The sequence below is a fragment of the Taeniopygia guttata genome, chromosome W (assembly GCF_048771995.1).
Source record: "Taeniopygia guttata chromosome W, bTaeGut7.mat, whole genome shotgun sequence".
NCBI classification, from domain to species: domain Eukaryota; kingdom Metazoa; phylum Chordata; class Aves; order Passeriformes; family Estrildidae; genus Taeniopygia; species Taeniopygia guttata.
The window spans coordinates 2496547-2519478 of NC_133064.1; the positions used below are offsets into that span (position 1 = coordinate 2496547).

Here is a 22932-nt window from a genome sequence, read left to right on the forward strand (position 1 = left end):
TTGCTGATTGATTGCAAGGTTGAGAGCTGGAGAGCAAGACCTCTTAGCAGTCCCTCCCAAAGCCAGTCCTTGCCTTTCTCAATTCTGTGAATGCATCACTTCTAGGCACAAAATTATGTTAGAAACCTTTCTAGAGGGATCAAAGCCTACAGCAAAGTCAGGGAAGCTTCTTTTCAGTAAAGACCAACAGCACAAAGCTTAACAGGTACCACTCTCCATACACTTGGAGAAGACTGTGGAGACCCAGCACTGGAAAAATCACTGTTCACAAAGTTCCAGCTAGGAGAATTTTAAATAAAGATGTTAAATAAAGATGTTAAATAAAGTTGTTACTTTGAATTCATGATTCTGAGTGATAGTTTCAAAAAGAGAGACTTTCTTGTTTAGTCACTAATAAGTCAGGATTTCAGAATGTCCTGTGGTTGTTTTTTTCTTGTTGTTTTGGTTTGGATTTTTTTTGTTTGTTTGTTTCAGTTTGCTTTGCTTTTTTTTTTTTTTTTTTTTGGGTATTTTTTGTGAGGTTTTTTGGTGGTGTTTTGTTTTTGGTTTTTTTTTATAGTAACAGATCTGCTTTAATTAGAAAGGCTGTAATATAGATTAAGGTATTAGGCAAACTGGAATCCTCCCATCTCTCAGTTCTCATTGAAATTACGAGAGTGCTGGGTGAACCATTTAGATAATCAAAATTCCAGAATGTTGCATTAAGGCATGTGCAGTCAGTGCAGTAGGATAAGTGCTCAAAACACAAAGTCATGAACTTTGGAAACCTAGCAGTTGATTTTCTTTCCCAAAATAGTCTATGACGACCTAGGTGGCAGATCCTGGAAATCTTCACCTGAAGCTAATGATGTGACTAAAGGTTAGAAAGATAAGGGCCAACAGAAACAATCTAGATCCAAAAGGTATCCATACTGTTTTCTGGCATACAGATTCAGATTTATTCATCCTTTATCAGCAGTTAGGATTACAAACAGCAGGTGTTTTATGTAGCACCAAAGCAGGGGTCTAGATGGAGACAGTCTGGGAAAGAGCTGATAGAAACCCGAAAGAAAGAACACTAGGAAGATCTGACTTGCTTTCTTTGGGATTACTTTCTTGAAATAAAGTCATCATAACAGTGATGCCTCATTCATCTGCAAGATAAACCAACCACATGAAGAGGGTCTGAAGAAAAACCACACAAAATATTTCTGTCCAGTGGGATAAAATATTAATGGATAAAAAAAATAAGGGGTTTTGCTTAATGAAGAACTCAAGTTTTCAAATCTCAGATCTGAGGGTTTTCTACTCAACAGCCTGAATTTTGCTATTTTACTATGACTATTGAGTCAAGCAGGTTTTAAATTCAAATCCAGGGAATGTTGTGATCTCTGTGAAAGTGAGAGCAAACTTCAAGACTGAAGATGTCAAAATTGCACACTTTAGTTGATTTGTGTGTGTGTACAACTAGCTTAAAGTATTAATGGAAAAAGTAGGTAGTTGCATCTAATGATTTTTTTTGGAGTAATCGGAACCATCTGCCTCTATATATTAAGGAGTTCTTTCTTTAATCCAGATTATGGCTGACAAACTGGTTTTGGCATTCACGTTTCACTAGCACTGTGCCCTTGAGGAGCTGATGTGGCTGTAGAAACCCTCTCGGTTACAACTGTTGTGTTTGAAAACATTTTTTGTTTGGTTTTCTTGTAGTTGTTTTCTTATAGCTCCTTTTTTTTTTTTTTTTTTCTTTTTTTGAGAAGATGGCCTTTCTAATGAAAAGTATGTTGAGCAACCAGGTAAAGAATTTGGGACTTGGAGGTGGAGGAGAAGAAAGCAAAGAAGAAAGCACTCCTTCTGATCCAGCAGCAGCTGCAGGAATGACCAGAGAGGAGTATGAGGAATATCAAAAGCAAATGGTTGAGGAGAAGTGAGTACCTGTTCCCTTATTATGAGTACGGGGCTGATTCTTGGTAACTTTGTGCAAATAAAAATAACCCAAGAAAAAGCAAAACATGCTGCTTTTCACTATTTTTTTTTTTTTTTAAGCAGATGAATCTTTGCTAGAAAGATTTTCCAAAATAGAAGTTCCCCAACTGGAAATGGTAAAATATACATTCCCTCTTCCTGCCCCTCCTCCCCATCTAGCAACTCTCTCCTATGCTTTCCTGCTATCTCCACAGCTTGATATGCTGGACTCATTCCTAGGTGATGTTATTTTATCTAGAAAAATTTCCCATGATGTTTGTAGTGCAGGATTTAATTCTCTAATGTATATAATTTGTCCTAGAACTCCATGTGGACTACACTTTCAAGATGTAATATTTCATTGTCCACATTTATTATGGTAGACCTGAAAAAGTACCGCATGCTCATTTACCTTGAGCAAAGGTTTAAGATGGCTATTTTTTTTCTAAAATCTACTAAATAAAGCAGAACTTTAAAATCAATGAAGTCTCAATTTTGTCTTTAAAGACAGTATTTATCACTTGCTGTGTTTATGAAAACAAGTAAAATGGAGGACTTGGTGTGTGTAGGAGTTCAAACCATGCATAATTATAAATAAAACTATTGACTTTTAAATCTCAAATGCATCTGTTCCTCTAATGGTCAATTACATAATATAGTTGTGTAAATCCTTCCTGTAAGATGATTATAGGTGCCAGGTTAATGACTGATGGAATTTGAGGTATCCAGGTCTGTATTTAGCATCAGACATTTCAATCAGGAAGCCCTGAAGAGGGTCATTTGGTTTGGAAAAAAGCACAGAATGTTTTGTTCTGCTTTCTGTCAAGTGATATTTAAAAGAGAAATGACCACCTGCTGGCAGGAAGATGCTTTATGGAGACTGAGAAGAAACACAGGATTCCTGGGATAGGGGAATGCCTGGGAAAAGAATTACTTCTATACTGTTTTTAGGTGGGGCATGTATCCTTTCCCTGCTGAACTGTACTGAGGAAGCAGGGCAGGAGTATCCATATGGGACAGTTAGAAACTCTAAGAGAAAAGATCACCTCTGGATGAAATGTGGTGCTGTGTCAGAACTCTCTGACATGGGCAGAGCATGGTCCTGTTTCAGTACTCCATGGATTTTGCCCAGTGTTCAGCTGTGCAGGAATGGAGACCAGAAAAGTAAAGCATGCCTTGCTGAACTTGTGCTCAGGCAGTTTTGAACTTGTAACCAACCAGGCTTTGGGTACTTCTCAGATTTTAGGTTTGTTTGTGGGGGTTTTGGTTTTAGAGGGAGAGAAATCCAAACAGTCATTTTGGAAGCAGAGGAAAAGTAGTATTTCATTCTGGAAGTAGCTTTTATGTGCCAAAATACCTATACCGAAACAAGATCAATTTTGCAATAGAACTTCCATGAAAATGCTACTGGGGAAAAAAGAAATTAAAGGGCGGGGGGGTGGGGGGGTGAAAGGTGAGTGTTATCAAATGTTACCAAAAATCTCTGAGGAGACATGTTTTGCAAATAAATGCATATGTAACCTAAAAAAAAAAAAAAAAAAAAAAAAAAAAAGGTGCAGACCAGTTCTTAAATCTAATGAAAACATTTTATAAAATTATAGATGAAGTCACTAGTCTTCCATGTGGGGAAGCTTTAGAATTCATTGCCTTCATGAAACAATGAATGCACAAACAAAGACCAGGAAAATTCACAGGTGACAGAAGCACAGGAAGTGTGGCCCCTTGGCATCACTTTATTGGCATTGCTCCTTTTTTGCCTTTGAACAAGTTACTAATCTGGGGAATAACTCCCATGTGTAGCTTTTTGCACCCAAGCAACTGGTTTAGTGCCAAAGATTGTTTTTATTAGCATCTTGAAGGAACATTTTTTCTGATTTCCAGGATGGAAAGAGATGCAGCATTTGCACAGAAAAAAGCAGAGCGAGCTGTTCTGAGGGTTCACCTGAGAGAAAAGTACAGACTGCCCAAGGTAAGCCTGCAGCTCATGAGCTCATCTAGTCCAGAGGCCAAATTTCAACCAATTTTAAACTGCCCATTCCTTTTTCTTTAGTGATCTTAGCACTGTCAAATCTTTCCAGGAAAACCAAAATATTGAAAGCAAAAGCTTCAAGCTACTTATTTTAAATAAATTTTTTAATTATTGTGTTATTTTGTAAGCTAAGCAAAAGCTTCAAGCAACTTATTTCAAACAAATTTTTAAATTACTGTCTTATTTTGTAAGCTTCTGCCATGGGCAGCAGAGAGGTAATATAGGACAGAGTACTCTTTCCAGGGGTTTGTATCACACATTTGCTCTGACCTGTCACTGCTGGGAAGAGGTTGGCATATTTCATTTATACCCCTCAAGGATATGTGGTTCTTAGCAATTTGAGAGTTTATTTGTATTACTCACCTGCCAGCTCTGAGTCATTACTACTCATGTTCTGATCAGTACTTTCCCGTGCTTTTTGATTAAAACAGAGGAAGCTGAAGAATCTAGATCCTGTAAATTTAGCTACTAAAAATGTAGTGCTTAATCCAAACAAGTCATTAGGGACTCATCATCAACAGAAAGAGACCAGCACTTGTAGCCTCATCTAGCCAAACTTTTAAATAAGCCTTTAAGGTGGAGTTGGGTCACTTCCCAGTGGCTGTGTCTCTTCCAGAGGGAGGCCAGGTGACATCTGAACTCAGGTAAGATGTATGCCACCCCTAAGAGCCTGGTTCCTCTGGTGCTCTAGCTGGACAACATACCCTGAGGATGAGTTTAATTACAGAAAGATTAATTATGCAAAAAAATTAAGTCCAAGATTTTAAGTGATTGATTGGATTGGAGGCCTAAGTCTCTAAACACCAGCATTTTAATAAGCAGCTGAGGAGTAAAATATCATTAGGCTTTGCTTACCTTTTGGAGGCATAGGCTGAGACAGCTCCTGAACAGCATTTACCCAGTGTCTTGCCAGCGCTTTCAAAAGGAGCTGCTTTGGAAAGCTCCAGAACACTTGAGTGCTCAGGTCTCAACTGAACATCAGTGGAGCTGGGTGGCTCTGGTTTTCAAATTCTCCCACTTGTAGTGATTTTTACAGCTGGAGATGGTGTCCAGGTCACCAGTCCCCCTTGGCTGAGCACCTCATAGACACACAAGTATGCAGTGGGGATCTGACCCATCTCCAATAGGATCTTGGCTTTGGCATGTACCAAGCACTCTCTGGAGCCATATATCAGTAACAACAATAGAAGACTTGTCTCCAAGGTAGGAGAGTAGCTCTAAGCCAGAAAACAATATTGCAGAATACATTTTCCTGCTTTTGTTTCTCCCTATATAGCATTTTTATGGTTTTCATCAGCCCCAATGAAAACATGTTCTAGCAGGAAGAAAATGAAACTACTATATGCATGCTAACATGTCCCTAAAACAAAAACAAAACAAAAAAAAAATCAGTGCTGTAATACAACATTCTGGCAGGAATATGCTCTTAGACTTGTGATAATGCATTAAATATCTTGAAAATTGAACGTCATTTCAGGTAGCCTAGTATGGTCTAGAAACATTGAATATTACCAGTATCAACCACTAGCAAGCATTTTAAGTAAAAGCATGAAATTCAGGACTAAGCAGGGCCCCCCTTTGCCATGTAAAATCTAAAGCTCCATGCTATCTGGGCCAGATTTATAAGAGAAAGTAGACCCTTAATGAACCTAATCCTATTAACAGAGTTGTCAACTTAGGTTTATCATCAGAAAGATGTTTTTAGCCATGAGACATTTGATCTATGGACAACTTTTTCATCTTTGGCGTATTCAGTGCATCACATTAATACAAAACATTTAAAAATATTATATAAATACAGACATTAATATTTTAATAACTGATTTTTTTAAAAACTGACCAAACTCTCTTATCCACTTGCTTCTTTTTTCCTGAACTGGGATTCAGTAATCAATGAACTGCTGCAAGGTCTAAACATAGGGGCATGAGTTGATGGTGAGCTGTGGAAAAAAAGGGGTCCCAGTGCAGATGTCAGGAGAGAGCAGTCCCCACTCACCAGCTCTGTGCTCCAAGCTGTGATCTCTGGATTCTCTGAGGGTGTTTCTGGGGAGGAAGGCTGCTGGTTCCAACATTTGGCTCCTTGCACTGCTTGTGAGGTACTTGCGGCCCTTCAGTGGCATAAGGACAGTGGTGCTGCTGTGTTGCTAATTTAAGTCCCACCTGCAGGTCAAGGCAAGATGAACTCTGATTTTATATGTTACTGGTGCATTGTAGGTGATGAATCACAGGATAAGGTCTGGAGTCAGCTACCTAAGGATCTCTTCACACAAGCAGAGGTAAATGTTATGACAGGATAAGTTAGGCATAAGGAAAACAGTACATCACACAGGGATGCTGGAAAAGAGTTTGATTCTCTTGCGGATTATTCTGTGAGCTTTGATGTTTTTTGTTTACAAGTAGACTTCATATAAGCAGCGTTGAACCAGCATTTGGTCTTCTTTGCTCCTTAAGTTGCACAGAAGACTTTAACATCGTTGTTCAGAGGACCAAAAGTGGTGTTTAACAAGCAAAACCAAACTTTTATTGTTCTTCTCCCCTCCTGGAGGGCATTGTCTCCCTTTGAGGGAGCTTGACAAAACTTTTACTGAAAAAAGCTATCTCCCTGAGGGACATTGCTTTTCCTGTGGGCAGAGCCTGTGTCTCCCTGAGGAACACTGCCTTTCCTGCCCAGCAGACATGGAGCTGTCTCATGTTAAACTGTATCCTTTACCCGTGGGAGCCAGAGAAGGAATTTCCCCTGCGATATCAGATGGTGACCATCTCCTGCTTGCAGTATCTTAATCCTTCTCCCTCTCTCTCTCTTTCTCATTTCTGTACACACTTAATGCTACAAAATAAAGTTGGTATGCTTGAACTGGATCCTTGCACCTTAATTTGGGCAGAGGACTTTACTGTCAAATTGTAACAAAGCAGATATTTAGACAGTTTTCTGCTCACAACTACCTGTGTATCGTTGTATATGTATAGAACTCTATTGCATCTACAGCAAAACAGATATGGGACTGACTACATCAGATGCATAATCAGGGTCAAAAAATATTACCATGCACTCAGACTCTATCGCCTATGCTGTTGAATTGTCAGAATAATGTCTGACCCAGTTTTGGCCTGGGCACTCTCCCAAGCAGTTCCCACGGCCAGTTTGGGAGTTAGGACAGGCATTTCCAATCGGCAGTTAGATGGGACCACCCTGTTTGGTAGGGAGAGAGTTCAATAGCATCCCAGTGGGTTTTTCCAGGCCAGCTGGCCTTGGGGCAAGAGACCAGTGCCAGGCATATTTAATTCAGTAAAATAGATGTTGTTTCTGTGTTCACTTTTCCATTTCAAATCAAAGTAAACAAGCATCAAACACTCAAATTTTACAAGGAAGTGAAGAGGCCATACATGTATAATGCGCCTCTTTGCTTCTTGTTGAGCAACCCCACCCTGCAGAAGCTTGTTTTAGGTCTATTAAAGCTAAATGCCAAGTGGGTAGAGGCAGCTGGCTTGGGCAGAATTGTACTGCTTTAGACTGTATCTCAATATATATTTTTTTGGTCAGAGAACACTTTGAATCCCCAAACTGTTACACATCACATCCATACTTCCACAGGACAGCAGGCTTTGATGCAAGAACATGCCAGACAATTGTTCACATTGCCAAAGATGTGAATCACTACAGTAGTGTGCAATGATGATGCCTTAAATTAGAGATAAGTCTAAAGTAAAGCATATGTGTGATTGTCTGATTAAGGACACTATATCAGTAATTAACATTTTTTTATTATCCTCTACTGCTACTGGTGAGGATTTCAAAAGTGCTAACTCCTTTCATAGCCATCAGTTGCTGAATAAAAGCTTAAAACAATTTTTCCTGCTACACAATCAATAAAAAATACCTCTTCTGTTCGGGAAATTGTTTCTAGCTCCCACAGATCTGACTCCAGCAACTCTTACCAAAAAGGTGAAGAGATGCCCTCACCCATTTTCTCAACATAGCAGTAGCAATCCTGCTAGAGCTCCCTACAGTTTCACAGGAGATATGGGGGGAAATCAGATTAAAGGGATGTACAGTAATTGCAAACATAAAATGTAGAAATATGGAACCATAAATAGTAGTTATTCAGCCGACCACCCCCAGCCTGCCTGTCCCCGCCAAGGCCTGCAACAACAGAGACATTGCTCATATATGTCCTTGCATTCATTTGTCCTTTCATTCATGAAAAACCCAGACCCCTCACTCTAAAAAACACCTCCTGCTGATAGCATTGCTGCTTATTCATATCAGGCCTTTGCTGCTGTCATGGTTAATTTTGGAGATGTAATGAGGCATTAATGCTTATCTTTGATGTGTGAACTGTGTCGAAATATCCTGTTCTTCTGAGCTCTGGCTCCATCAGAATCCACCAGAAAATGTGAACAAAATCACCATTGTTTGAAAAATTGACATAATCCCACTGATGGAGTGTTTCAGTGGGCAGGCAACTGCATCTCAGCTCTTTTAATTTCTTAACCAGTTTCTTCTCCTGTCTCCCTTTGCTTTCTCAGATTCACAACCAACTTCCCTCCTCTCTGTTGTTGTCCAAGTCCTCCTATTACCCCACTTACCAGCACTGCAACACTGATTATGTGCCAGGCAGCCCCTGCTCTTCATCACAACTCAGAGAGGCCAACCAAAGATCCAGATAGAGTTCAGACATGATTTGGGAAGATGGGGGACCCTTTTTCCAGTAATTCATTCTGAAGTTTAATGCATCTTTCTTCCAGAAGGCTTCAGTTTAGTGCTGATACCTAAAAATTCCCCCAACCCGCCCTGCCCAAGAATCGAATGAGGAAATGGTACGACAGCTCTTCTAAAGCTTTTGTTTCATTGACCACAAGCTGACAGGTACAGCACAGCAGCTGACAGGCTTGGTAGTGTCCTGCAGCATGGTTTGGGGGGCCACAAATAACTTGAAATAGAATTCCTGCACCATCAGCATGGCAAAGGTTTCTAAAATGGCAAGTGACACTGAGGGCTTCAGTTTTGATGGTGCAGAAGCCCTTCAAAGAAATATAATTGACATTGCCCAAAAAACCTTCGACCTTTTATGCAGGCTGATTGAGGCCCTGAATTCACAAACTGCACACAAAAAAAAAAAAAAAAAAAATCGACTGAAAAATCTGTGCATGTTTTGGCTCCCCCTAAAAACCTAAAAAACAAGAAAACAAGAGGGCTCACTGGTAGATCCTGGGAGAGCAGAAATACTCTCATCTGCTGGTTTTGTTTCCTGCTTTAGAGTGAATTGGATGAGAATCAAATACAGATGGCTGGAGATGATGTGGGATTGCCAGAAGACCTTCAGAAGATGGTGGCAGAAGATCAGGAGGAGGAAGAAGACAAGGACTCTATCCTGGGCCAGCTGCAGAACATCCAGAATATGGACATGGATGCCATCAAAGAAAAGGCACAAGCCACCTTCACTGAGATGAAACAGGCAGCTGAGCAGAAATGTTCCATGATGTAGATGAGCTACCATTGCCCAAAGGCTGTAACTTCAGTCTTGTGTTACTGGAGCTGCAGAGGGACAGCAGGCAGAGAGATGCACTTAGCTCTATAGCATTCAATGTAAATATAGAAAAGTGATGAAAGAGAGACTTAAAACCCTGAGGAAAGAGTAAAAATTTACCTGCTGGGACTGCCTAGAGGGAAGTTAGAACTGATCCTCAGTTTTGAACATAACTTTTTCCCCCATGGAAAAAATGGCTTTAAAGAAGTTAATATTGGGGAAAAAATGTGCCTTTTTCCATTTTTTCCACATGACTGAAATGCTGTTAAATGTGTATGTTCAAACAAAATTGTACTTCTGATACATCACATAGAGGTAACCACTCATTTAATCCTGCTTTCAGAAATAAACACATATATTTCTTATAAGAACACATCTGTTTCAAGCATCTTGAGGCAAACACAGTGTTCAGATACTGACATTTGCTGCAAAACCTTGATTTTTAAAATCGTCTCTGAATTAAGTGTAGCAAAAGGCAAAAAGCGAAGCATGTAACTCAACAGTGTGGGTCAAAAATATTGTCATATACACTGAGTGGGAACCTGTAGGAAAGTAAGGCTTGCTGGCCCTCAGTCCTGCTCTGGAGCAATGCAGGCTTCTCCAGTCTGCATTCATTTCCCAGCCTCTCAAAGACACTTCAAACATCAAGGGACGGCAGTGACTCTCTGCTTGTCTGCTCTGTGTGCCAAATTCTGGGGCTGGGGGTACTGGCACAAGTCTAGAACCAGCTCCCCACACTGATTCTGGGAGTTGTCTCCACCGAAGGCTAAACATAGAAGGGTAAGCCAGGGTGGGGCACCTAAACCTGAGGAAAGGCATAGCTCTCACTAATGTTAAATCTCCCTGTGTCTATGGGACATGCAGGCTGCTACTCTCAAGAAATTCTATAAAATTAATGGCTTTTTAAGTTCTCCAGGAGATAGCCTGGAAATTACATATTTGGAAATGAATACATGTAGCACCTTCCTAGAGGTTTCTAAGTTTCTTTCTCCCTCTCTCTCTCTCTCTCTCTCTCTCTCTCTCTGTCTCCAGCCAATCAAGTAAAAATAATCCTTTTAAATTAACAAATTCACTAAGTCTGATTTATCTCCTTTCTTTCCCTTTTCCTTTTTTCCTTGCTTGCTTCCTTCTTTTTCTCTTTGTCTTGTCTTCCTCCCTGTAGAGGGGTCAGCAGTCACCCACAGCTACACCAGGACAGTGACAAGGTGCAGACAGGCACAGCATCTCAGGGAGGATGTGAGCCTGTGCTATGCCTGCAGCGTTTTACTGGTGACTTGAAAAGGAAGCTGAATTCTCCTTTTGGCAAAGTCACCTCTGTGGTGAGGCAGAGAGAAGGGCAAGGGAGAGAGGTTCCCCCCTCCCTCCTGCTCCAACAGCTGCTGGGTGCCAAGGCGGCAAGGGAAAGTCCCCCTACGATCTCCTGGTGCACTGGCACAGACACTGAGATACAGAAGAAGGACAGAGAAAAACTGCTGCCTTTAAAAATCTCATTACCACTGACAATCACGGTGGTGCCTGCCTCCACGTCTGCAAAAAAACAGAGAGGGCAGCATGCAGCTTTGTGTGTTCATCACATATGGATCGTGGTTAATTATGTCAAATTACATTTATTTGTCTGTCTTTTAGCTATTTTTGACCAGTATCCTTTGTTACATTTCAAGTTGATTGCCAGTTTTCCTAATGTTTCTGCTGAGCACACAAACACTTTCTAAAAACACTCCTCCCAACCTTATGCTAAATGTTCTCATTGGTAGGTTCTAGTTTCCCTGAACACAGCTAGTTTGCTAGCAGTAAAAGGAAGCTGAGATTCCTTCCTACAAATAGAGCTTGGGAAAGTTCTTTCATCAATCACTCGTCAAATATAAACTGAACAGACTTGCCTGAAAACCTGTTACCCATTTTCTTCTCCGTTAAGAAAATAGGCATTTTTTTGTTGCTCATTTCCTTCTTACCTAGGAAACACAGAGCTGACAAGTTCTGACCTTCCTTGCTCTTTCCAGAGAATGTCCTAGTGCATTAAATGGCTCTCATCCAACAGGTAATTTCTTTAGTGGACAAAACCTATCTTCAGCAGGTCCCTCAAGTATCAGAGGTATTTTGCCTAAAATCACCAACACTTCTGATCTGATTTTGTCCTCTTGGGATTCTGCTCTCACATGGCACTGCAGAATCTAATTATCTATGTGGAAAGACAAGTGGGGTCCTTTAGGAGGTCTTTACATAAAGTAGATATAAGAGTCACCAGCTCAGCTCAACCAGCCTGAAGTTTGTGAGGCTTAATGCATTTCCATCTGCATTGGTATAAATCTGGGTGGTGTCCCCACACTGTTGTGTTGCTTTACAGACCGAATTGTTCTATCTATAAAACACCAAAATAAACAAGCCTAAGGGTTTTGACCTTTGAATTAAAATGTGCTTGGGACATCCCAAAAATCTTACTGAAAGCATCTGGTGCTTTAAAGGATCTAATAAAATTTGTCAGCAGATATAGGATCAGCATTTTCACAGTTTAAAGGGTCAGAGAAGAAAGTACAGTCAGAATCACCAAACAAATTATTAATGAGATTCCAAAAAAAGTGTCAGGGCTGGCAGAGACAAGCAGGACTGGGAGGGGGCTTGGGACTGACACAAGATGGGAGCCCAGCCCCACTGAAGTGCTGCTGGTACAGGAGTGAGCTGCCTTGTCACCACTGTTAGACCAGAGCTCCCACATTTAGTCCGGAGTGGCAGAGCCAGGGCAGGGGGGCAAATCTGTGCTGCCCTCAGCAGGAGCCTGATCTTCAGCTTGCTGAAGGTGGCTGCCTGCTCCTGGCAGCACCTGCAGGGCTCATCCCTCCAGCACCGGCTGTTCTCATCTTCAGCCACCAGCCACAGGCCTGGGGAGGCACATGAGTAGGAGGTGGTGAGGCCACCCCACATACATGCAGCTCTCAAGGTGCTTAGCCCTGGGGACAGGTCACAGGGCAGCCACTGCATGTGCACATGTGCTGGTATGAGAGTCTGGGAATCTTTGTGTCCATATCTGTGCACAAATGCACATGTACACGTGTGCCTGCAGCAACACACATGTGAGAGTGGACAGGGACACGTCTATGTGTCCATGTGTCTTTGTCAGGAGCAGATTAAAGGGTTAGGTCACGTGGCAGCTACTGCTCGATGGACCCTACCTGGGATTTGGGTTCTTAGTGTTAATAGGATCGCTGTAGCTCAAGACCCTCATCCCATCAAGATAAATGTCTCTAGTGCCCACGCTTAAGCAATCCGAATTCAATTAGGCTAATTGGAAAACAAGTAAAGAAGGATTGTGTTAATATAGCCTTATAGCATAAACCTCCCCTCCTTCCCTGTGAGCATGGCAAGTCTAAATGCCAGCACCCTCACACCCAGTCCACCACAAAGGGCTGCCTGGCTCCCAGAGCCTATTCCATACCCACAGCCCGGACAGACAGCAGGACAAGAAGATCTCTGTGCAACTCCTGGGTGCCAGACAGGACTCTGGAAGGTGGAGAAAACAGCTGATTGATTCTCCTGGGCAGATCAAGCAAAGTCTCAGCAGAAAAGCAACAGAAGTGTGAGCAACACAGTGACAGGAGGAGACAGCAGCTTCCTCATGCATAATGCTTTCAAGAAGGTTCTGAAACTGCACCCTTAGGTGGAATTTTTGGGAGGAGAAATTCCTTTTTTCTGGTTGTTTTTAACAATCTGCTGGGTGATACAGAGCATGAAAACTGCAGGAGGGTGCAGGTTCTCTCTAGGTGAATATTCCCTCCTTTTCCTTGCTTCCCTCCTGTTGATTTGCAGTCTGACCTTGGAAGCCCCATTTATCTTTCAGGGAGGTCCTCCCTGCTGCACATCTTTGGTCTGGAGAGTGATGTCTCTCCTGCAGTGTGACTTCAGTTGCAAATCTATGCTCTGCAAGGCAGTAATTATTTCACCTGGGCATAAAGAAAAGGCAGGAGAAAAGGAAGGAGGAACTTGTGGCATTTTATGGTGCTGATTTCATTGTGTGAAACCACGTCCACGTCCACTGTTGAGTATGTCTCAACAGCGACTACAGGATGAAAACAATTTCCCTTTAGTCTTCACTATACATGTACAGGAAGGAGGTACAGCAGACTGCTGCACTTTACAAATTGTTCATCTTGAGAACTTCTGTTACTTTCCAAGCATAACTTCAGCAGAAATTTTAATAATGCATTGCAAAAAAATAAAAAGGTGATGGAATGGGGGTAACCCTTGGAAAGGCGAGTAACAAACCCTGCCTGTTTCATCCCCTAACAAATACTCTCAAATTTGATTCTAGTTGCCTCCACAAGTTTGCAAAGGTCAATGGTCTTTGCAAAGCTGGGATGTACCACAGGATCAGTTTCTGAGGCTTCATACTAATACGATACATCTCCCAGAGGGCTGCAAGCGATTCAACTGACAACCAGGACATCAGACCCAAAGGGAAAAGTTCAGTTACCATTCTTTGCCTATCTAAACCCTCTGTGCAATCAGAGGAACCATCAGACTTTTTCCCTCCCTGGAGTACTCTAACACCTCATGCATGTCACACAGTCTGTGCCTGAAGCATGGCAAGAGAGAAAAGACAGATCTATAGCTGGAAGAGTCAGAGCTCTCTCAGCTCTGCCTACACGGTTATGGGTTTTTTTCCAGGTATTTTTTCAAATTGGGATCAAGGGAGTGTCTTCCTCTCTCAACAATTCCATTCACCCGCAAGAAGGATGCTACAGTGACAAATGTAGCTCCACATGGAAAACACAAGTGGAATATTCTACTCCTGAGGAAAAAGGAGCCTTCTCTGTCAGGGAGGAAGGTCTCTTGTGTCCTGTGTAGGACTCAAGCACCGTGCTTCAGGGCTGGAAGGCTTTTTTTTCTGCCTTCATATTGTGATTAACAGCAAAAAAATCAAGTATTGACTCTGTAATTGACAACTTTGACAAGTACCCCAAAAGAAGCATCTGTGCTAGGATCCAATGCCCCTTATGTTACTGACTAAAGAGGTTTTGCTTCTTCATCTCATATTCCTATATTTCTTAACTACAACAAGCAAAACTGATTCCTAATTTTGCCCAGGACTTCTAGAGGGACAGGTGTGTTTTGTGCTGATTTTGAATGTTGTAAACCCCCAGCTTCAAATTAGAAGAAATTAGGGACATTGCACAGTTCATTCATTTTCACTAATAGAGTTCCTGGGAAACACACATGTAGATTAAAGGAACACAATGGCCCCTGGCTGATTGCTTTGAGTACCCTCCAATGTCCCTACAATGGTATTGACTGGCTTTTTATAGTGTCCACAAAAGCCACATTAACCTTTTCTTGTCTCTTCTGTTGGCCTCCTCTCCGTGCAAACGGATGCCTGAGTTCTTTCGGCCTCAAACCAACCCCCAAGCAGTCAGTGAAGGCAAACCTCACCTAGAGCTAGGAAAAGCCATGCACTCCTAAAAGAAATCTACTTCGGGACATCGGAACATAAACCTGCAAAAAGTGTGGACACTGGCAGAAGCAAGCACTGCCAATCTTTGAAGTGATTCCTCTGAAAAAATCTGCACGATATGGAGCCTGTTGAGGCAGAAGGAGAATTTTTTTTAAAATGCAGATTTATTGAGAGAGGTTATACTTATTAGACTAGTTAATATGTCTGGAAGAACGAGCAGTAGCAGCGGTGTTTTTATTTCACATACACTCTCCTCGGGCTTCAAATGGAAACATCTTCAAAGCTAAGTGTAGACTGAAAACCACTCTGGATGTTACTGAGTTTGTTCACGTAAACAAGCTGGGACAAAAGGCATCTGGTGCCTCAGAGGAACTGGGAAGTGCTAGTGTGAAAGTGACAGAAAAACAAAAGCAGGGGAAAGACTGGTGCAGGAGACCTGACGCCGTTACCTGGTTGGTCCTGCGGTGGGTCCACGTCTGCCACCAAGCCAAGTACAAAGAGAAATGTGTGGGATTTGGCTCCATGCCTCACCTCCAAGAACATTTTGTGCATCCCCCATGAAGCCATGCCCTGCCTGCTACCCACCCCCCCCCCCCAAGGCCCACGCGCACCGTGGAGTACAGGGTCACAGAATCACAAGCTCTGTCCCATAGCAGCGTACTTGAATTTCCTCGCAAATATTGCTTAGAGCTTCCTCGGGTTTGTGAAGTCTGAAAGGCTGAGCCCACCTCCTGCGTCTATCCTGCCCGGAAGCACCTGGTCTGTGAAATGCATTTGGAGGCTCGCAGGGCGAGCGTACCGCAGAGCACCAGCGCAGCGTCGTTTACCCAGTGCCCCTGAGTCGGGCCGGAGTCGCGGATCGTCCCGCAGGGCAGCTTTCGAGCGCCCGCCGTGAAACCGACGCACCTACAAACCGTCTGGGAGGGATCTGGGCTGCAGCCGTCGGACAAGAGAAACGCGGCGAGGCTCCGAGAGCCGCCGAACAGCGCAGGGCCGTTCCGGGGACCCGCTGTCCTCCGACCCGGCACCCCCGGACTCCCGCCCCTTCTCTTCCCGTCCTGTTCGTTGAGTCCCCTTTACCGCGCCCCGGCAGCGGCTGCCGCGGCTCCCGCCGTCCCGGCTCTGTCCCCCCGTGCCCGGCACGCCTCTGGCCGCCCGTCCCACCACTGTTTTCGACAGCGCTGCCCAGGGGCTCCGACAGCGGCGCTCGGCCCGGGCCAGCCCCCGGCTGCAGCGGGGGCCGCCCCGCCCCGCCTCGGGGGCCCCGGATGGCATCGCCCGGCGCCGTCTGGGGCCGGGGCCGGGGCCGGGGCCGCAGCCGGTGGGGAGGGGCGGGGCGGCCGGCGGGGGCCGGGAGATGCCCTGCCTCCCCCTCCATGCCGAAGATGTGCGGGGGCCTCGCCTTCCCTCTCGCCTACCGCCCCCTGGCACTCCTCCCCCGCCCCAAGGAGGCCAGCCCGCCCGGCGACACCGTGCCAGACTTGCCCGCGCCGCCCTGAGGCCGGGTAAGACCGCAGAGCCGCGGCGGAGCCCCGGGCCGGCTGCCTCATGCACCCGCCCGGCGCCCCGCTCGCCATGGCCGAGGGCGCCTTCTCGCTGGCCGGCCCGGCGGCGCGGAGTCCCGGGGGAAACCCGTCGAGGCTTCACAGCATCGAGGCTATCCTGGGGTTCACCAAGGAAGACGGGCTGCTGGGCGCCTTCCCGCCCGACAGCAGCACCAAGGAGGCGGACCGGCGGGGGCCCCGGCATCGCCTGCCCAAGATGCCCGGAGAGCAGCCGCCGCCCGAGCCCCAGGGCCGCGCTGAGCGCTTCCAAGGTGAGCGTTGTGGACGAACGCCGGGTACTGGGGGGCGGACGGGTGGGCGCTGCTCCCCTACGCCCCGGGCAAAGCCCCGCGGGGAGATCCTGCTGGTGACGCCCCTGTCTTCCCCTCGCAGAACCGTACTGTCCTGGCAGCGCCAGCCCCGAGTTGCCCGCTGGCAGCGGCGGCGAGGGAAAGCCGTCGGAAGAGGAACAGCCCAAGAAGAAACACAGGCGAAACCGCACCACCTTCACCACGTACCAGCTTCACGAGTTGGAGCGTGCCTTTGAGAAGTCCCACTATCCCGACGTGTACAGCCGCGAGGAGCTGGCCATAAAGGTCAATCTGCCCGAAGTCCGCGTCCAGGTAACGCCCGGCCCGGCCCCCCGCGACGGCCCAGCCCCGACGGCCCCCGGCGCCGGGAAGCCACACACGGCCCAGCCCAACGCGCCTCGGTGCAGCCCCGTGGTCCCGGCGACCGGAGCAGGCCCGGTGCGGCGCGCAGGCCCGTGACCGCAGCACGGCTCCGGCCACACTCGGGACCACGGCTCTGGCCACACTCGGGGCCCTGCTGGAGCGCTGGGCGCGGCTGCCGCACAGCCGCGAGCCGGCCCGGCCGGCGGGACAGCACGGGGCTCGGGGCAGACCTGCGTCCGGCAGCCGTGTCGTCGGTGCTGCTGCCCTTTGAGTGGCGTGTCTCAGCCCGGGGCTGCTGAATGTGCTGTGTGCCACGGCAGTGGCGGGTGGATGGGCGGGCCAGCTCCACCGGGACTGCTTTCCACCGGGCGCAGGGTTGCAGATCGTGGAGGAACGCCTGAGCCCCCCAAATTCCCTTCTGCCCCGGCTCAGCAAGGCGTGTTTTCCCTCACTCTATTTTGCGTGTACGGCTGCAGAGGCGAGCCTCTTTCCACTGCCTAGGGCCTGGCTGATACAGCTCTGCTTGCAGGTTTGGTTTCAGAACAGAAGGGCTAAGTGGAGGCGGCAGGAGAAACTAGAAGTGACCTCCATGAAGCTGCAGGACTCGCCCATCCTCTCGTTCAACCGCTCGCCGCAGGCAACACCCATAGGTCCTCTGAGCAGCAGCCTGCCCCTGGAGACGTGGCTCAGCCCACCCGTGCCCAGCAGCACGGCCCTGCAGACCCTGCCTGGCTTTGTGGCCTCACCACAGAGCCTGCCCAGCAGCTACACGCCACCACCCTTCCTGAACTCTCCGGCAATGACCCATGCGCTGCAGCCCCTGGGGGCCATGGGGCCACCGCCACCTTATCAGTGTGGGGCCAACTTTGTGGACAAGTTCCCTTTGGATGAGGCAGACCCACGCAACACCAGCATTGCCGCCCTGCGGCTGAAGGCCAAGGAGCACATCCAGTCCATTGGCAAGCCCTGGCAGACAATCTGAACTCCCTCTCAGCACCTGGGAGAAAGCCATGGGGAAGGCGCATCCCAGAAGGCCCAAGGGACACTCTTACCCTGCCTCAGCTGCCGCAGATGGCCAGGCACAGGAGGGCTGTCCCTTACACTAGCCTTTCCCCTATGCCTTGACTTGCTTTTGTATTTTGTGGTCCTTTTGATTCCCTTTTCCACAACCCCTGAAGAGTTAGGGGCCTGATCGTAGCTTAGGAAAAACAATCTCTCTTGCTCTCCCTCCTTGGCTGGATGCTTTAGTTGCAATAAAGGCTACAGTAGGTCGAAGAGCCATATAAGGTGGCTGGGAGCTCAGGACTGCTGTGCTGAGGGGACTGCAGGAAGGGGGTTCTACTTTTACACCATTAAATGGCACCATCTACATGGAGGCTGTGTATCATGTTTCTGAGCCCAAGTGGGCATCTTGGGCTGGACCCTCTCCTCCATGTGATGCACGGAGGGGTGGGAGATGCCTGGCTGTGGGCTCTTCTCTGTCCTCCATCAGCAGAACCCTGTCCAAGCTGGCTGTGGCACTGGGGCCTGCATCCCCATGATGGAGAGTGTGCCCAGATGGGAGTGGGCACAGAGGGTCTGGAGCCCTTGCAGTCCTTGGGCCAGGTACACCACTTCCACAATTGCCCTTGTGGAGTAGTGCCAGGCTCAGGTGGGCTCGCAGGCCGGAGTCAGTGACAGTCCTTGCCTCTGCAAAGAAGGGGAATGGCAGGACCCCCAAGGCTCCTGCCCCCTGCAGCCAAGCTGCCCAGAAGGAGAGACAGACGGTGTCTGGTTGGGCACTGATACTGGGCTGGGTCCTGGCAGGCTCATCCTGCCTACTCTGGCTGCCCAGGACAGCCCCTGGAGGCTGGCACAGAGCTGGGTCATGCCCGCTCCCCTACCCACCCAATGCCCGTCGCCAGGCTGCCCGAACTAAAACTGCGGCATCTTTATTTTTCATTATCTCGGTTACTGCCTGTAATAGGGCTGAGAAGCTGTAATGAAACACTCCTTCTCCTCTGCTGGGCATGGGATGCTCTACACACTTGGGAGGTTGTGGCAATTAATGTTTCTCATTAGGGAAGAGAGAAGGATGCACAAGTGCCCTCATTGTGTCCTGGGGATGATTCAGTGCAGACTGGGAGACCTCTCCTTTCACCATTTCCCACTCGTTGTGGCCAGACAAAGGCTGGCGTCTAATTATATTTTCACAATCTGTGCGTATCTTTTAAGAGTCCTGTCAGAAACAAGTATGTCAGCCTTGTTCAGCTTCACTTCAGCGAGCTTTTTAACCTCAGACAGCAGTTTCTAAACATCCCTTCATAGCCTTCTCCACAGCAGCTCCATCTATTGTATGGAGAGCTTCTTTTACAGATAATAGGAATCCCTGTTGTTTTCAAACGCCTTTTCCTCTGTCCCCAGCCTCCCTGCAGATCCAACCTGCCTCACTGGACCAGAGCAACACACTATGTTCAGGACCCCCAGCTTCCCTCTCCTGATCTGTGCTGGTCCAGGACATGAAGGGAAGCCAAGTAAGTAGTCCACCCTGAATCTGGGGGGGAATGAAGCTCTGCTGGGGGAGACTGTCCTGCTGGGCTCTCATCTTCACAGTTCTGCTGTGTGTGCATTTGTGGTGGTGCTCACCCTTCCCAGCACACATCTCTTTGCTTCCTTAGCAGAGAGAGGAAGTGTTGCCAGGAAAAGAACTGCCATTTCTGTCAGGACCAGGGAGGTAGTTTGCTAACTTCTAGTAACTTACTCAGGTAAAAGAGGAGAACAAAAATCGTATTGCTTCTGTTTTTAGGTCTTATTCTAGTGGTCCTTTCACAGGTGAGCTTTGCTTGCATCACCAGTTGCAAGAAGGCATGGCATTTTTGGTGACTGCAAGAGAAGGATTTATCTTGGTGTGCTTGAGAAGTGCCTGCATGGCCTGGTTTGTGTCAGCAAGAGACACACACTAATGAGTGACTGCACAGGCTCTGCACACTTTTCCTTCTCAGGGTAGGAACAATCTCACTTGTCATTATTTGGCTGCAGTCCAGTTGTGGCTCTGAAGCTGAAAACCCTATGTTTTAATGTGCAGGTAAGCACATTAAATTGCTGCTCTAAAGTTCTCACCTGTGCTTATTGCTCATGGTTAATAAGGCAACTCTGCAAGATTTCAATAGTGCTTAATGCCATATTTTGGCATTACTACCCTCCCTTTTCTCTTACCTACATTTTTTCTGTATCCTGTAAAGCCGCTGGAAAGAAGCCCTCTAATTCCTGATCAGCTGTCACCAGCGCTGATGCTTGGTTACTTGAGATAGTCAAAGACTGGCAGTAGATACAACCACAATGATGGGGCAGCAGAAGTAGCAGCTGAAGATGCCTGCTCACTTTTAATAAGGTCCCGATTCAGCACCTGCAAACTAATAAAGATTATGGCAAGATATAGTGGTTGTTCCTTTATTGGCATATTGAACAGGTCTTTCTTATACGTTGTACAGGTATAAGGTGAACCCTGTAAGTGGATCAACTTTGTGCACTCATGTCCTTCAAGGAAAGCTGTGAGTTTATTGCTAAAAATGAGTATTTTACTAGCTACACATAAGTGGACAAATAAAGAGACAGAGGCATATGCAAACACATCTTTCTTCTAGCCTGTCTAGTTTTCTGTGTTCCTACACTTTCTTTCAAATTGTTCCATTCCATTTTAAAAGCCCATTTGTTCATTTTGTTGTAAATATCTTCTCCTCCTTAATTGGGTGCTGAGTCTAATAATCCTGCCTCGGCTTGTTAATTGTACAATACCAGTCAGAGTTAATGACCCATTAGCGATTAATTCCTTAAACAGCATCTAATTGCTCACTCTAAAACCTTTTCTTAAAACTGGATTAAATCATCTAGATCCTTAACCACTTCTTTACTCTAACTTTGCTAAGGCTATTAGCATGGCCTTCTGAGTGGTCTGTTTCTTCTTTTGCTTAAACTGTATTAGTAACATAGTATTTTTAGTGTGCATACTTGACTTCTTTTCAACACCTGAATTTATAAGGAATAATAATACAGATAAAAGACTGCCAGAGAATGAGTAGTTATGAGGAAAATGTCACAACAGAATTTGTTCTCAAGAGTATATTCTGGTCTCCCTTCCTTCTCTCCATCCCTGCTCAAAATCCTGTCAATATTCAAGAAAACTAGCAGATACCTGAGCTCTTTAATTTTGACTTGAGGTTCAGCTCTTTGTGTTCTCGGTGGAGCAGGACTTGTCTCTGTGTGCAGAAGGGGCCCTCAGTCCCTGCTGGATGGCTCGGAAGCTGTCATTCCCTCCGGAGCAGTGGGCTGGCTGTTGCGTGTGCTACTGCCACGGTATCTCACAGCCCCTGTGACATGAAAACACACGTTGCTCAGCCATAGTTTGAATTTCTGTTACTAGCTGCTGCGGCTGAGGGCAATACTATTCCCCTCTTTTGCGCAGGAAGTTGAACAGTCTTGTTTCCATCTGCCCTGGCTACATCTGACAGGAATTTCAATTATGGACATTCAGTTTCTAACTATTGCAGTATCTCATGTAGCTGTTCAAAGCTCCTTGTTACATCTTTCCTCATTTCTAGGGACGTACTATGAAGTCCAACAGACATTACTTCAGCGGGGTTCCCTTCAGCTACAGTGTTACAGCTTTTCTCTTCTATGCAGTCTGCCGTCCTCCTTTGTCGCTATTATAAACCTTGGGACCTTCATCAGTAGTTTGTCAGCCACAGAGTACCCACCCACAAAATGCTAGCATTGGAGAAAATAGTGGAACAAAACAAAACTAAAAAAAACCCCAGCCAAACAACGAAACCAAAAAACCCCTACCAAACAACCAAAAAGCCCAATACAAACAAACAACCCCCCAAATAACAAAAACCAAACCAAACCAGACAAATAAACAAACAAACTCACAAAAACAAAATAAAAAGGCGTGAACCCAAAAGCTCGTTAGACCAGGACGCTGACAGTACCAGTCTCTCTAGTAGAATTAATACTGTGTCTCCTCTCTGAGCATCTCTGTGTTCTGCCAAGGCATTATGTCAAAACTAGCTGGTATTTGGCAGTCATCCCTGTGTCATATGACACTTCTGCCCCATAAAGATTGGGATTGCAGAGCTGGGCAGAGGGCTGCGACTGAGATACGGCAAACAGCCGCAGCCACCGGGCTCACCTGGCACCGCAGGGCACCGGGACACCCTGCACGGCCGGGGCTCGGCCTCGGCCGGTCCCGGGGCTCACCGGAGCGCTCCCCTCACGGCCGGGGCTCGGCCCGTCCCGGGGCTCACCGGAGCGCTCCCCTCACGGCCGGGGTTCGGCCCGTCCCGGGGTTCACTGCAGCGCTCCCCTCACGGCCGGGGCTCGGCCCGTCCCGGGGCTCACCGGAGCGCTCCCCTCACGGCCGGGGCTCGGCCCGTCCCGGGGCTCACCGGAGCGCTCCCCTCACGGCCGGGGCTCGGCCTCGGCTGGTCCCGGGACTCACCGGAGCGATCCCGTCACGGCCGGGACTCGGCCTCAGCCCGTCCCGGGGCTCAGCGGAGCGCTCCCCTCACGGCCGGGGTTCGGCCCGTCCCGGGGCTCAGCGGAGCGCTCCCCTCACGGCCGGGGCTCGGCCTCGGCTGGTCCCGGGACTCACCGGAGCGATCCCGTCACGGCCGGGGCTCGGCCTCGGCTGGTCCCGGGACTCACCGGAGCGATCCCGTCACGGCCGGGACTCGGCCTCAGCCCGTCCCGGGGCTCAGCGGAGCGCTCCCCTCACGGCCGGGCCGAGGGCGCC

General features: G+C 47.0%; 2 protein-coding genes and 1 long non-coding RNA gene across 10 annotated transcripts; 2 read left to right on the forward strand and 1 right to left on the reverse strand.

Moving 5' to 3' along the window:
• Positions 1–1734: 1734 nt before the first annotated feature.
• On the forward strand, positions 1735–9874 carry CPLX4 (complexin 4). Its single transcript, XM_072922969.1, has 3 exons — positions 1735–1906; positions 3826–3913; positions 9232–9874. The coding sequence occupies exons 1-3, from the start codon at positions 1740–1742 to the stop codon at positions 9457–9459; spliced, it is 483 nt and encodes a 160-aa protein (XP_072779070.1). The 5' UTR covers positions 1735–1739; the 3' UTR covers positions 9460–9874.
• Positions 3767–22817, reverse strand: LOC140682059 (uncharacterized). 8 transcript variants are annotated; one of them, XR_012053297.1, is made up of 5 exons: positions 22398–22524; positions 21334–21508; positions 20358–20554; positions 5970–6133; positions 3767–5333 (listed from the first exon to the last, which is right to left on the reverse strand). It is a non-coding gene; the product is annotated as an uncharacterized lncRNA (long non-coding RNA). The 8 variants fall into 8 exon arrangements; XR_012053292.1 differs by lacking the exon at positions 22398–22524 and adding an exon at positions 22539–22817 and having other exon boundaries at positions 3767–6133; XR_012053295.1 differs by lacking the exon at positions 22398–22524 and adding an exon at positions 22639–22816 and having other exon boundaries at positions 3767–6133.
• LOC140682057 (retinal homeobox protein Rx2) lies at positions 16244–18533 on the forward strand. The gene is made up of 3 exons (XM_072922968.1): positions 16244–16760; positions 16882–17111; positions 17692–18533. The coding sequence occupies exons 1-3, from the start codon at positions 16493–16495 to the stop codon at positions 18142–18144; spliced, it is 951 nt and encodes a 316-aa protein (XP_072779069.1). The 5' UTR covers positions 16244–16492; the 3' UTR covers positions 18145–18533.
• Positions 22818–22932: the final 115 nt, after the last annotated feature.